The 14,675-nt window shown below is 41.1% G+C and overlaps 1 protein-coding gene across 1 annotated transcript; it reads right to left on the reverse strand.

Annotated features, from left to right (window-relative positions):
* Positions 1–10,486: 10,486 nt before the first annotated feature.
* On the reverse strand, positions 10,487–13,919 carry LOC129094646 (gastrotropin-like). Its single transcript, XM_054602901.1, is given in 7 exon segments — positions 10,487–10,626; positions 11,162–11,251; positions 11,364–11,539; positions 11,660–11,789; positions 11,791–11,840; positions 11,960–12,054; positions 13,882–13,919. Coding segments are annotated over 7 exon segments (630 nt in total). The 3' UTR covers positions 10,487–10,575.
* Between the last annotated feature and the right edge of the window lie 756 nt (positions 13,920–14,675).

Genomic DNA, 14,675 nt, shown 5'->3' on the forward strand with positions numbered 1-14,675 from the left:
AGAGGAGACCGGGCGGTGATGCTCATGTAGCCCGCTGACAGCAGCCTGATCTCGGCAAGGCCTCTCCAGATGTGCCGCTGGCTCCGGTGTCTCTGTGGTTGTGGTTGCAGATGTAACACAAAATATATACATATTAATATTTTAATATTTTCTAAATGAAAACGAAAAAAGGCAGGGTTGTGTTTTATATCATATTTCGTTTTATTGTCAATATATATGACTGAAGATAACCGGAGTAGGCGGGACCGACGAGCTGAGTTGGTGACGTCATGACGTTGGTGACGTCATCAAGTTCGCTGCTGTTCCAATTGCAAAATGACCAGACTGCGTCCTCCCGTCCTCGGGAGTTTGTACTCCCGAGTCGAACTATCCAAGTCTGAACTTGCAAGTTTGCAAGTCCACACTTGACCATACTTGGTATTGAGAAACGGCCAATGTGTATGTATGTGTATTTTTTTTTTTTGGGGGGGGGGGGGATGTATTAAGTATTATTTGGGAAAAAAGTTATTTGTTTATATTACAGTATTTTTCTGTTTTCTTATTGAGTAAAAAACACATTTTTACAACAGATAGGGTACATAAGTAGCAAGTGTAACACTGAACATATAAAAGAAATAGAAATGTGTGTTCATATGATGGTGTGTGTTTCACACACAAAATACCAATCTGAGTAGACTTAGTATTGTTTTAAGCGTTGAGTTTTATCTTGCAGGAGATTTGTGGAGTTTGGCTTTTGTGTGTTTGTGTTTTTGGATTTCTGTGTTGAGTCCTGAGAGGTATGCTTTCAGAAAACACGTGCAAACAATTGAGAAAAACCTGTTAAGATATCATATCAAGTAAAACCAACAATGTGATGTACATGCTCAACTGCACCTGTGGACTTGCATACATAGGCAAAACTAGCAGACCCTTGTGGTTTTAATCTAATAAACCACACTGTTGCCTCTGTTATATTGGAGCCAAACATGTCCAACTCCCAACGTGGGCGAGGGGATATTAACACTCTTCTCTTTAAACATTAACTATTCTGGATGTACACTTTAGACACGATGTCACCCAACGGCCTCAACGAAGAAATGGACATTTCCTCTGATAAACCCCTACTTGTCAGTTACATCCTGTTATGTCCTCTGTGTATTCGTCTGCATGGCATCTTTACTGTTGGTCCCTGGTTGCTAATAGAGCACCTTGTATAGGTGAATAAGAGGCGGCTCATAAGTATTTTTCCTGTACTCAGTGGCGACCTTCAAGCCATGCATGTGAATGCTTATATAGATGCGTTTTGTCGTTGAAACATATTCTATTTCTATGTCAATTCAGACACTCTGTTCATGCGATCGCGTCAGGTGAATCTATCGTGTGTATCTAAGATGGAGCCATGCATTGTCCACATTAGTCTGATCAGCAGCAGTTGTGCCTGTAACATCACCCATGGGCAGACTTTGTGAGAGCAATAACTTTATAAGGTTTATCTTGTTGTAAAGTTCTGCCCCTAAGTGGTAAAAAAGTAATAATATGATGCTCCTATATTGCGATGTTTCCTTTATTGTGAGTTTTGTTAAAGAGTAGTGAACACAGAATGCAAGAAATCCCTGAACTCTGTAATGAGTACAAGTTATGTTTTAAGGTTTTAAAGAAAGAAGTTATGGACCAGTCATCTAGTAGTTTGCACTAGGTTCGTCTAGGGAGCCCAATGTGTATGAAAAAACCACTGAGAACAAAAAGTAAGTTTTAACTAAGCATTTGTATTTGATATTTCATCCAACAACATTAAATCATAACATACATTTGTCTTTCAAACATATAATATAATGGGGTTCTTAGACATCAGCAGGGGGAATAAATAAAGGATTCAGTTCATTCCAGTGATCAGTTCATTTCCTACCACACTACTCGTGGGAAGGGGAATTGTTTTTTTCCCAAATTCATTGGGTAGCTCGCCATCAAACACTTTGTCTTGGATGATTCGAAAATCCACCGAAGAGGGTAGACACAAAAACCTGACCTACAAAAGGTCACAAGGCAAAATTAATTTATCATCAACTTAAAGATATGGTAATGAAATACTTTTCTAATATTGTACAACATCATAAATTCAGTACAACAATAAATTAAATCACATTAGAAATCATTTAACAAAAATTATTAACTGCATTAAAGTCAACAGCAATTAACACATTAATTCCTCAAACAAAAAGGAAAACAACCCGAAATATTCAGGGCTAAAATTAAAACCCCGGCTGATACATAAACCACACAATTTAATGAACTTTCATTGGTCTTAAATCATTGTTTTCCCTATGGGAGTTTTGGATTACAACCGTTATACTAACGCTAATCGCTAAACTAGCGGGCGCTAGCTAAAGGCTAGTCCGCTGAGAATGCTACAGACTGACAGTACATCAACTCACCGCTGCCTGCAGAGGATCAAACACATGGAACACGAAGAGCTTCAGCTGCGCTAGCCTTGTCGTCCGAATGGTACGCAATGAAAACAGGAAGTTACCCGACATGACCCGGATATTTATTACACAACGCCCATCAGGGATTGGCTGGGCACTTTACTGCTTAATGTTATTTTATTAAGCAAATCTTAAACCAGGAAAAAATATTTTAAAGAGCTAAACTTCCCTGGGTTACATCTGTCTGTAATCAGTTTTGCCAACTCGAGTTGACTGTCTATTGTATGCTTTGTATATCACTCTTGCTAAATAAGATGGGCTGTAACTGATACGTTTTCGAGTACCAAATTACAAACTATGATACTGAGATGTTAAATGCTTGTTCCTTTAGTTTAGTCACACCAGGGATGTAGAAATCTACTTGGCACTCATATGAAAATGAATGAGATAAATAGATATAGATACGGATATGGATTAGACTCCACACTGACTGGAGACCAGCAAAGGCACATGTACGTGTAGACTTTTAACATTATGACTGCCACTTCATTAATACCAGTGTCATTTTTATTTGGCTTTAAACAACGATGCAACAGTTTCTTCACGGGGTGCCATGGCTTTGGTGGGTGGTAAATATGTACTCAAAATGTTGAAGAAGTACTGCATTGTAAAACATTTTTTCTTCTGAATTTAGGTCCATGAATCAGCAATGGTTTCAAAGTATAATACCATAATTTCTCCAGGGAACGGAGCAGCATATCTGGAAGAATATTCCAATAACAACATTGAGGTGGATGGAAAATGAAGGGGTACTAAAAAAGTACGGATCCGTGGTCATTCACACCCCAGATTGCAATTTCCAGCTCGTACGTGGTAATGTGTGCAGTGCTTTACATTTTTAATCCCCAACTGTGACCCATGGGAGTGGGGGTGGGGGCCGTCTGCCAACCCAACAGTGGATCTCCATTAGTTGAATCCTCCAGAGGAACGTCGTAGCCTCACCTTGCCCTGAGGCTCTGCTCCAGTTTTCATTTATCGGCAGAGGCCAGACAAAGACACCTGTCAGCATCTAAACACACACACAGCCTCACAAGTGGGTGGAAGTTTATTTTAAAATCCTAAAACAGAAAAAAGGGCACTGCCTCTCTCTTCTTAATCTCGGCATGTTTTCAAAAAATGTATAATATCCATAATGCTGCTGGGAAAATGTTACCTGCCAACAGCTTCCTAAGAACGCAGATGGGAGGTGACAGGCCTGCAAATCACTCACTTCCATGCTGATGCACAATATCTGCCGCTGATAAATTGATCAACATCGGACACAAAAAAATAAAAATCCCATCGACTCACACTTTTTTCCTTCATGCCTTTGTTTCCTCTCCACCATTGGACAGGTCCCCCCCCATACACACCTTCCCCCCACCCACCCTCCACCTCCTCTCCAGCTGTTAAACCAATTAAATGCTCACAGAGGGTAGACTGCCCACTCTCCCGTTGAGAAAAATACATGCAATAAAAAGCTTTCTCTGTGCGGAGCCATTGTGCAGCGGCAAGGACGCCATCTTTAATTATGGCCTACGCCCCCACCCTTATCCTGGCTGAATAGAAGTGGGCTGTAGGTACAGACAGCGGCTGGCGCTGGATCAGGGTTTTTTTAATGTTTTGCGTTGAGCGAGCAGCTCAAAGGTAGAGAGCCGGCGGCTGGTGCTGAGGCTGCGTTACAGAACAGTTTGGAGAGCTGACTTCAGGTTGAAAACTTGGAATGTTTCAGAGTAAGAGAAAAAGTTGAAAAAGGGGTCAGGGACAGTAAGCGGAAGAATGTGTAACCATAGGTATTATAGAGGTACTCTGATTATACCGAACTAAACAAAACTGAATTGGAGAGGAGAGGAATTTGGAGAAAAGAAGAGCGATACAGAGTGCGTGGGTGTGGAGTGGAGGAAGGAGAATGCAAGAGATTCAGAGAGGAGAGAAAAGGTTGTTAACTGTCAGTTTTATGGCTTAGAGGGAAAAAAAGAGCATAAGCTCAGGGCTGGGGAGAGAAAATATTCAGGAAAAAAAGAGATGTGGTGGTGTGGGTCTAAAGGAGCGATAATATCAGAGAAAGAAAGGGAAACGGGGGCGTAGATAGACCCTTGCCCCGCCTTGTGCCTTGAGGGGGGACCCAGGGCACGTCTGGGGAATGTGAGGCATGAGGGAGGGGGGGGACAATGCCGACTACTGTCCCCCAGAGAGAGGCCTTGTTCTGAGGCCAGGGGGGTACAAGAAGTCAGCCGCTCCAATGTATGAATGGATGGATGTATGGCTGACCGGCTGGATGCTGGATCCCCGGCTGGCAGGCTGACTGGCTGCTCCTGCTTGCCAACAGGGCAGGCATGTAAGGGAACCGGGGCAGGTCTGGGGAATGCGTGGCATGATAGGGGAACAAAGCCGGCTACTGTCCCCCGGAGAGAGGCCCTGTCCTGGGCCACAGGGCACGAGGAGTCAGCTTCTCTGGATGGGTGGACAGATGGATGAATAGAGGACTGGCTAGCTTGCTGGCTGACAAGAAAGGAGACCAAGGGTTTGAGTGAATACCATAAAGGGCCTACACACCAGGGTCTCTTCTACTAAAATCTGTCATGTGCACAGAAGGATGAATCAGATACTCGGTTGATCACCTTTAAAACCCAACAGTGTTCCGTCTCTGCAAACTCCCTGCACCCAAATGTCCCCATAAAATCAAGGGTGTTTTATATTATATATATATATATCTTTATCATTCTGATATTAAAAAAAGATTTGTTTCTGTGATATTTTGTTTTAACCATACCCCTCCACTGTTTGTGATGGACTGAATGCAGGACATTTAGCATATAGTTTCATGCAGTGCAATGCTGTAGGACTGACTGTAGGAGTGAATACAGAACTCTTTGCAGGACTGAAAGCCACAGTGAATGTATAACTCAATGTATGGTTGAATAATTTAGTGAATGAAGGGCTGAATTGTGCAAGCAAAGAACATCATGACAGTATGCTCCTTTATTCTCGAGGTCTACTGGCAACCCACTGACCGCTGCACTTATTGACTGAAAAAGGCATTTGAATATTATTATTATCATTCATTCATCTTCCGTAACCGCTTATCCAGTTAAGGGTCGCAGGGATGCTGGAGCCGATCTCAGCTGTCAATGGGCGAAGGGAAGGGTACACCCTGGACAGGTCGCCAGCCTATCACAGGGCTGACATATATAGACAAACAACCACTCACGCTCACATTCACACCTACGGGCAATTTAGAGTCATCGAATAACCTAAGGTGAAGGTAAATTATTATCATTGAATTATAAAATCTTGTGATAACGGGGTGAGAAAATAACCCAAAAAATGACAACCCTTTGTTTCGCCAGGTCTAAATCCATCTGTCCATTCATTCACTAAAAATGCTTATCCTTCAGGTTTGCAGTGGGCTGGCTGGACCTCATCAAAATACACTGGGTTAAAGTTGGGCCGCAGTCTGTACAGGTCATCAATCCATCATTGGGCTCAAGTCAAGTCAAGCCATTTTATTTAAAAAGCCAATTTTAAAAGCAACACGAGCTGACCAAAATGCTTTACCAATTTCCAAGAAAGGTTAGAATATCAGCTGAACAAGAATACGGATATAGAAGACATGGTGGGACATAGAACGCAGTTGTAGAGCTCCCACAGCTTAAATAAATAATAAAAAGTTGCCTTTGAGTGAGCAATTGAAACTAAATTTGGGGGGTTCCTCTATTTACAGTTCAGGAGTTTTTGCACAGTTCAGGAGTCAAGGAGAAGAAGACCTTGGGGTTAAAAGCTTTGGTGTAGATGTTGGGTTGTTAGCTTGGTGGACTTGAATGATGATAGCAGCAGATGCTAAAGTAAAAGTCAATGTAGGGACAATATTTGGCTAAGAACCGGACTTAGCATGAGTAGCTAGTTATGCCGAATTACAACTCGACTAAACTCGCTTTTGGTTTTCCACTCCAGATAGTAAAATCGTCATTGCGACACAATGTGAAACTGACGTGACATCATCTTTATTGCCACACAGTGTGTTCTCTCCCTGGATCCTTTCATCGGCAACAAAACAAAGAAATGTCGGTACTTCGTAAATTGAACATGGCCTGGTTAAGTTGGCTGCCATTATCTTTAAAACTGGTGGTGTAAATAAAAAAATTGAAGTCTATTGATTGTAGCTGATGATCTTTTTTATTTTAAAGATATGATGCTCTGTCAAAGATTACACTGCCCAACTGTGTATTAAGTAGTTACAATTAGCTCCAGCTAAAACATTTAGAAATCGAATAAAAAAATGAATATTGCGTGCATGGTTTTGCATTAATTATCAAGCACATTTTGCTGATAACATTTATATAGTTTTTCCTCAGGCCCTGAAGTTACTTGTAATGAATTGGGTGTTTTAAATTGCTGATTTGTTACTTTTTCTTAAGACCACATTTTTTTTACATTCTCTTCAAGATCATTTCATCGTGCACTTGCAAAACTGCAACAAAAAATGTCACCACCGAAGTCTGACAGTGTTGTGTTTGACTGCAGGTACTCAGACTTCTAATTAAACCGCTTTGTTTTTGCAATCAACCAAGTAAAACATTAACCTATCCATAATCTGTACCCTCTCCTCCTGCGCTGGTGTGCAGAGGCTGGAGACGGCGGTGTTCACCTATGACAGATTGCCTGTCTATCACAGGGCTACAGTCAGACGACCATTTACAGTTGCAGTCACTTGTGGCAATTTAGAGTCTCCAATTAACCTAAGCTGCATGTCTGGACTTTTTTGGAGGAAAACGGGCATCCTTAAGAAACCCAGAAGGCAGAGACACTAGTGGTTATGATGACCACTACGTCTTTAAATTAATAAATAGAGTAAATTTGTGTTTGACAATCTGCAGGTTTATTGATTAGGAATTGCTTACAGATAAACATATCCTGATGCTTTTGTTGCTAAAGAAGGTTGAACTATAAAAACCCTCTCTAAGTTAAGAAGAAGTTTCTGGGGGAACAAAAAGTTCACATTGTGGCTTGGGTCCAAGACTTCCCAGGGGTACACAAATCTTAAAAACAGAGAGAAACACAAGGTGGAGATGCTAACAAGCCATTCTCTCTCCACTTGCTGTTGCCAAGATGGAGGCCAATCAGAAGGAGGCAGAATGGCCAATCAGAAACAGTAGCCTTGGAAATAGCCAATTAGGCCCGTTTGTCTGCAAGGACAAAGGAAGTGATATTGCAGAGTGATTGCACCAGCGCCGAGCTACACAAACATGCTCAAATAACACCTTGCTTGTTGCCTTCCAACCCTAATTTTCCAGGAGTGTAACATCTTGATTGCATCGGTGCCGGCAAGAGAGGACGTCTCCTTATTACGCCAAAACAATTGCCACCTCAGAGGCAAAAAAAAACAGAGATTTTGTTTTCATTAGGGACCTATTGAGTCACCGACTCTCAAGTCAAGGCCAGTACACACACACGCACACATATGCATCGAGGCTCTAGTCTGGCAATTTTATTCAAAAGATTTGTACCTTACTCCAGTCCACTTAATGAAGCTGTAAATTTAGAGACGTGAGCGCCTTTACAGTGCTCCTCTGAGAGCTGCTACAATGATCCTGGGACTGAGCTGGTTAATTAACTGATTATTTGCTTGGCTGGAAGCCACAGAGAAATAGGGTAGATGTGGAGAGAGACAAGAAGGAGGGGACATGAGGGGAGAGGACGGAAGAGAATGGGAGTACAGAAGCAGAAGAGGAAGGGCGAGGAACATTTGGTGTGCAAAAAAGGAAAGGACAGAGAAGAGAAAAAGAAAAGGATAGTGGGACAGAAAATGAGAAGGGGAGGAGAGAGAAAGATGCGACTGTCAAGAGTTGATGAGACTAGAAGGTTAGTTAACAAACACTAACCTAAAGCAAAAATCTGTCTCAGTAATCAGCAGTATTGCTGCAATATAGCTCCCATCCATTAGTGGCAGCACTGAGTGCTCTGCAGCAGAGCAGCACTTAGATTGAGGAAGACATCCTGTGTTATATTTGATTTTAGATATAGTTCCAATGTGGGTTAAAATAGTTTTTAGGTTTACTTACGCAACAAATTTCATGCTTTGGTTTCAAATAAGTATGTTTGATATGTAAAATAAGTACATTTGGTTTTTTTTAACAGTACAGAAGTTATGTAAAACAAAGCTAATAAGCAGCAAACCTTAGCAGACTTTCTTCCTCTTTAGGACTGTCTTTTGCTCTGACAGTCTCATAATGATGGGGGTGGGTTTACATTGGAGTTAGCTAAAAGCTTGGTGCGTCTCATACAGACACTGAAGTGTTGAAACTTTGTGCATCAGTATCAGGCGGAAATCTCCGGTTCTTAAAAGTAAAGCCAATGCAGAAGTGCCTTGAATTTGCATTCTTTCTAATGGCCATCAGGGGGCGACTCGTCTAGTTGCAAAAAGAAGTCTGATTGCATAGAAGTCTATGAGAAAATGACTCTACTTCTCTCTTGATTTATTACCTCAGTAAACATTGTAAACATGAGTTTATGGTCTCAAATGCTAGTTTGAAGTCTTATTCAATACAGCATGATGTTCATTTAGTAAATTATGGTCTGATTTAGACCATAATAGACCATAAAGCAGGGTATGCTTTAGGGCGGGGCTACCTTGTGATTGACAGGTAACTACCAGAGCCATATAGCATCCCTCCCACAGAGCCCCTCCTCCAAATTCCACTTCTTTTCACTGGTTGCAAAAAAACAAGATGGCGATCAAAATCCAAGATGGCCAAACTTGAGGTTTCAAAATCCAACACCGCAAACCAATGGGTGACGTCAAAAAAAGTATGTCTACTTGTTGTATACAGTCTATGGTCGGTATCAAGACGCCGTGGGTATTTGACAAGTTAGGAGGGAGAATGGGTTGCCTGTGTAGATTGGCTGTAACGCTTCCTGCAAAGTTATGCGTCTCGCAGCAGGTCAGAGCTTTTCATCCCAAGAACACATTGAGGCGTTTTAGAGCGTTTTAGAGTGTTCCAGTGAATCAAAGAAGTGTGTCCACTGATCGGCCTGTCTGACAGAACCCTAAAGAGAGTTCAACCCAGTCAGCTGTGAATAATATAACTATAATTACTGCCACTGTAAAGTGACACTCATGAGTAGGCCGTTTGTACAATATGTGATATGGTTGCTCTTGGTTATAGAATATGTCTAGACACATGGTTAGAAGTGGCACATGCTGTCTCACTCCCACATCATCTCCTTTCAGGCATCAGTGTTTTCTTGACTCCGTAGTTGCTGCGGCTGTGACAAGCAGTATATTGTTGACGTTTGTGGTCCGTAAGTGTAAAGAGTTCATAACATGATTAAATAATCAAATTAAAGCACAAACATATCGAAATAACTGTGTCACGGCACCCATCAACTCTGACTGACCTCCAGTTACAGTTGCCGTTTCTAAGGTGACAATATGGCACTGGACATACTCACAGTGAAAAAATGGATTACTGGGTAAATAATGTAAAGCAACAACCCCATGTAACAGATGAGTAGGCTGAATAAATGTGAACATGACATCTCAAAATACTATTTAAAGTTTTTTTGTTTTTTTTGACAACCTAAAGAATAGGGTTGTAAAAATGCTGTTTACAAATTAAACTCCAGGCAACATAGCTTGCTAGCTTATGTTTATAAATGATGCTTGTATCCAATCAACTTAGCAACTAAATGGCCTTAGCTGTTTCATTTTGTGATCAGACACATGTGTACATTTTGGTGCTAATGACGCCTAATAAATAGCATCTATTCATCGGCCTCATAGGTTAACACGTTTGACATAGGTGTCAAAAACATTTCAAGTCTTATGCTGCTGTGTCTGCTGCCGATCCGTGCAAAGATGGATCCATTGACCCCTTTCTTTAAGCTGTGGCATTATTCAAAAGCCTCTCCCTGACTCGTGCATGAAGCTCTAATATTTCAAAAGTAGCAGTGGCTGAACATTTCATGTCTCAAAATGACACATTATCCTTAAAAGTATGGAACTTGTATAGTACGCACACAAACACTCTAGAAACACTGGTTCATGTTTGTATCATATTCTTTTATTTATTTATTACAGTAGTAGCTGAGGTCTCCATCGTAACTGTTCAAGAAGTCAAAGGTCAGTTAGCAGTTAGATCTTCTTGCTGGTTCTCTTCAGCACTACAGAGCCGGCTTTGGAGGTCTAGAGAGTGACAGAAGAAGTAGTACTTTATTAAAACAAGGACTAGTTATAGGATCGTCTTGTTATGCTCCAAATTTATATAAAACCAAAAGAGATTGTTGTGCTTGTACAAATGTAAATGGTGTCTAAATAGCTCCCAGAACAGTTTCACCTATAATAACTGTATGCATTATAGCTTCAAATGTTTCCTCACTTTCCAAGAATTTAAAAAATGGATTCTTGAAAACCTTTCAAAAGCAGATATTGGGATGGAAACACACGGAGGTGCAAATAAGTAGCACTTGGAAAGATGGTAGGGAGTTTTTTCCCGCTGACTCAGGTTTTAAAGGTTAAATGTGAGACAGACCTGCCTGTTAAGTGCACGACATCCGTGTTTGAGTCAGGTTTTTTTTCATTTGCAATATGCCTATCCCCGGCTGAAAAAATATAACATTAATGACTCTAATGATTAATGATCCCTGCGGGGTATTGAGTGTAATAGCTGTTGTCACCGCGCTAGCTTGTCAGCGCTAAAAGCCCAAGCGGGTGTGTTTACCTCGATGAGCTTGCCTCCGCTGATCTCAGAGGTGTGGTGGTAGTTGGGGAAGGCCACACTCAGCTTGCCTCCCTCCATGTGCACGGTGGCCTGAAAACACAAAGGTTGGAATCAGTCAGGGAACATGGGTACATTCATATTTCCTTCCCTATGTGTCCCGCACATCTGAAACTTTAAGTTCTTGATCCTCTGCCTCATGTACCTTGAATTTCTTTCCTCCGATGGTCTCCATGTCGCACTCCTTGCCGATGGTGAACTTGTTGGTGACCTTGGCGTTGGTGGGGTAGATCTGGGTCCAGGAGAAGTTATCCCCGTCCTGGGTGACCTCTGTGATCAGCTTGTAGTCACGGCCCTTCTCGATGACATCATCGGGAATACCTAGAGTAGGGGGGAAACAAGAGGGGTGTGAGTTTGTGAAAGCGAACATCAATCCAGACAGTCAGAGAGGACAGAAATAGAGAAATGAAAGGCATGAGATCCAGATTCCGTCTTTCTCACCGAGCAGCTTGCAGAACACGTCGTACCCCTCCTGGTTCTCGGTTTCCCATTTTCCGGCGAAGGCCATTCTGTTGGTGTTGGTGTTTAGAGGCAGCGAGAGCAGAGATGCTGAGGGAAAAGCAAGGTGTCGGGGAGCAAGGCTCTCCCCTGTTTATATACCGCACACCTCTGGCCACCTCCTCTGCATGTGATGACGCAAGAGTGCAATTATGGCTGAATATGATGACTGCAAAGGGCGAGGGCAATAACCTGCGTGATCACGCGTTTATGGAGTTCCCAAGCAGTGAGTAAAACGCTGACTGCTCATCAGCGTGAGCTTGCAGCTCACCTCCAGGTCAATGAACTCCCCCGCGTTGGCTTTATGGTCGCGCCCTCCACTTTTACTACAGAGGAGACTAAAATGAAATATATAAAAAAGCTTTGTTTGAGAATGTAATCATGTTATTTGAAGTAGTTTATTATCTTACATTATGAAGGGTAGATCTGTAAAAAAAGGTCATTGGGTACTCGTTCAAAGTCTTTATTCATAGGCTGGCATTAAAAATAATCCAGACCATGATGAAACCAGGTTTGTGTCATTTCAGAACTGTGTAACTAACCATTTATGTAAGGAAATGCAGATGATTACATTTTTGGTATAAAAAGTGAATCTAAACACGCCCCATACCCCCTGGATCCCCAAAAGCTCCTGTCTTACTGTGTGTATGTTTTTTATCCCATCAATTATAAATCTTTCAGGAAATTTGCATCCATAAAATAAAACCGGGTCCTGCATTATTATGGATCTTGGAGCCCTGTGGGACAGAAGGGCCCCCTGACAAAATCTAGTTTCAAAACCTTAATTATTAAAGTGTGTGTCACGGTAAAGGAACATGTCGCCAAATGTAGGGATGTGGCCTATAAATGTGTTTTTAGCAATATAGCACAGAGGAATAACATAAATCAGGCTTTGGCTATACAGATGATATGTGTTACATGAATAAATTTAGTTTTGGTCTTTTTATGTGATTTTATTGAATGTAAACAAAGCAGGGGATATGTTATTCCCACAAGAATATGGTGTACTGGTTTGGTCAAAACATTAAAAAGCTGCCATTTATACAGCGCTGTGTACTCTTTAGAGGGATGGAGACAAATAGTACTACCACTTATCAAACACATACCTTATCTTTCCTTTTTTTTCCTTTTCAGTATTTTTCCTGTGGTAGCTATGAATTGTCAGCACACACATGCGTATTAAAGTGAAGGTAATTCCGCACAGCCAGGAAGGTATTCTAAAGATACTGCATCGTCCCAAATATGAGACAATATTTGTTCTGGAAATAACATTTGAAAAGAAGGTTGTCGAAGACCAGATATTGGTTCTGAACATAAAGAGTGTCTGCTACAGAGTATTGCATTATGGGTTGTTGGTAGCCTTAAGGCTAGCAAGTGTCTACGAGTCTGTGTGAAGTGGGTCTTGTAGAGTTAGTGGTCCCCTTTAAGGGGTTTAATTAGTCCAGCTCAACCTACAGGAGTCTCTGTAGGCTTACGCAACGTATTTTGCTGCCATAGAGTTACAAATGACGACAAATCAAAGCGTCTCTTGACATCTCGCCAGTGTAAAAGATGGTGAGGAGCTAAAAAATAAACAGAAAAATGCTTAGTCAGAGTAAAGCATTATGAATTGTTGTACTGTTACATTTGGACATTAAATACTGGTAAGATTAACAATACCGCAAATAGTCAAAGAAAATTAGGAGGTTGGTGTGTTTTATCAGATTAAACTGACATTTATACATTTTAAGTTAATTTATTTATTATTTTTGTATTCATTTATTTATTTTTTTGATACCTTATCTTACTTATCTAGTAGTCATATTTTGCATGGACATGTAATTCAGTTGTATGAATATACATTTTGGCCAATCTAACAAAGTAATGAAAAGGTGGTGTTAAAAATAGTATGATAAAAAGCTTGTAATGTTCCAGAAAAAGGGTATCCACCCTAATGTCATTCAAGCTAGAGTATTTTTACATGATTAACTGCAGTCAATACCACAAAAGCCATGGAGTGATATTATTCCCTACAGATAATTGAAAGAGACTGTAGATGTGTGGCAGCAAAGGCACTTCTTAAATCGTCCTTTAAGAAAAATTACAGCACACGCTGGTGTGTGAAAATGGCTGAATTGTGTGGGATCGAAGTTAAGTGCCGCATCGAAAGCTTTTTGCCTATTCACACTTTGTCGGAATTGAAAGCCTGAGGTGCTCCGGTCATGTAGTCGTCTTAATGGATGATTCCCAGCCGCTCGTGCGTTGCAGCGACATTATCCTGTAATTCTTTTAGCGGTGTTTCTACACCGTGACAAGCCAACATGGCCTTGGAGCCCTCATAGATACATAAAACGTCTTATTGGCCAACATCCTATAAAAGACACCCACTCTCACTCCCTCTCTCTCTCTCTCTCTCTCTCTCTCTCTCTCTCTCTCTCTCTCTCTCTCTCTCTTTTTACTGTCTCTTTCTCACTCACTCGAGAGGTCAGTGTGCTGAAATGCAGCAATTCAGATAGAAAAAAAAAACCTTCTCAACACATTTAACATGCCACCCTCCCACACTTTTTACAGCTGGGTGAATTGCTTCTGCTAAGTGACATGACATTGGGCTCAGGTTGACCTCTTGCATTTGACCTTCAGAGAATATGCTCCATGATGCAGCATTTTCTGCATAATATTCCTTCTCTTGTATGAACTTGTCATGCACATTTCTTCTACTTTAAGCTGCTGCATTTGTGTTTTCCTTTAATATCTTGTTGTAAATGAATGGTTGAATAAACTTCAATTAAGACCAACATCAGCATGGTGGGATGTAACTGAGTCTGTTAACTCAAGTGCTTAAATACAGATTTGAGGAACATTTTACCTTTGAGCTATTTCATACCTTTACTCTACATTTTGGAGTCAAGAATGTAATTTGCTTTGACACCTTCACTGACCAGCTACTTTGTAGATTCAGGGGGTTCAATACAAATTATAG

Source organism: Anoplopoma fimbria, chromosome 8 (genome assembly GCF_027596085.1).
Source record: "Anoplopoma fimbria isolate UVic2021 breed Golden Eagle Sablefish chromosome 8, Afim_UVic_2022, whole genome shotgun sequence".
In the NCBI taxonomy this organism is placed as follows: Eukaryota; Metazoa; Chordata; class Actinopteri; order Perciformes; family Anoplopomatidae; genus Anoplopoma; species Anoplopoma fimbria.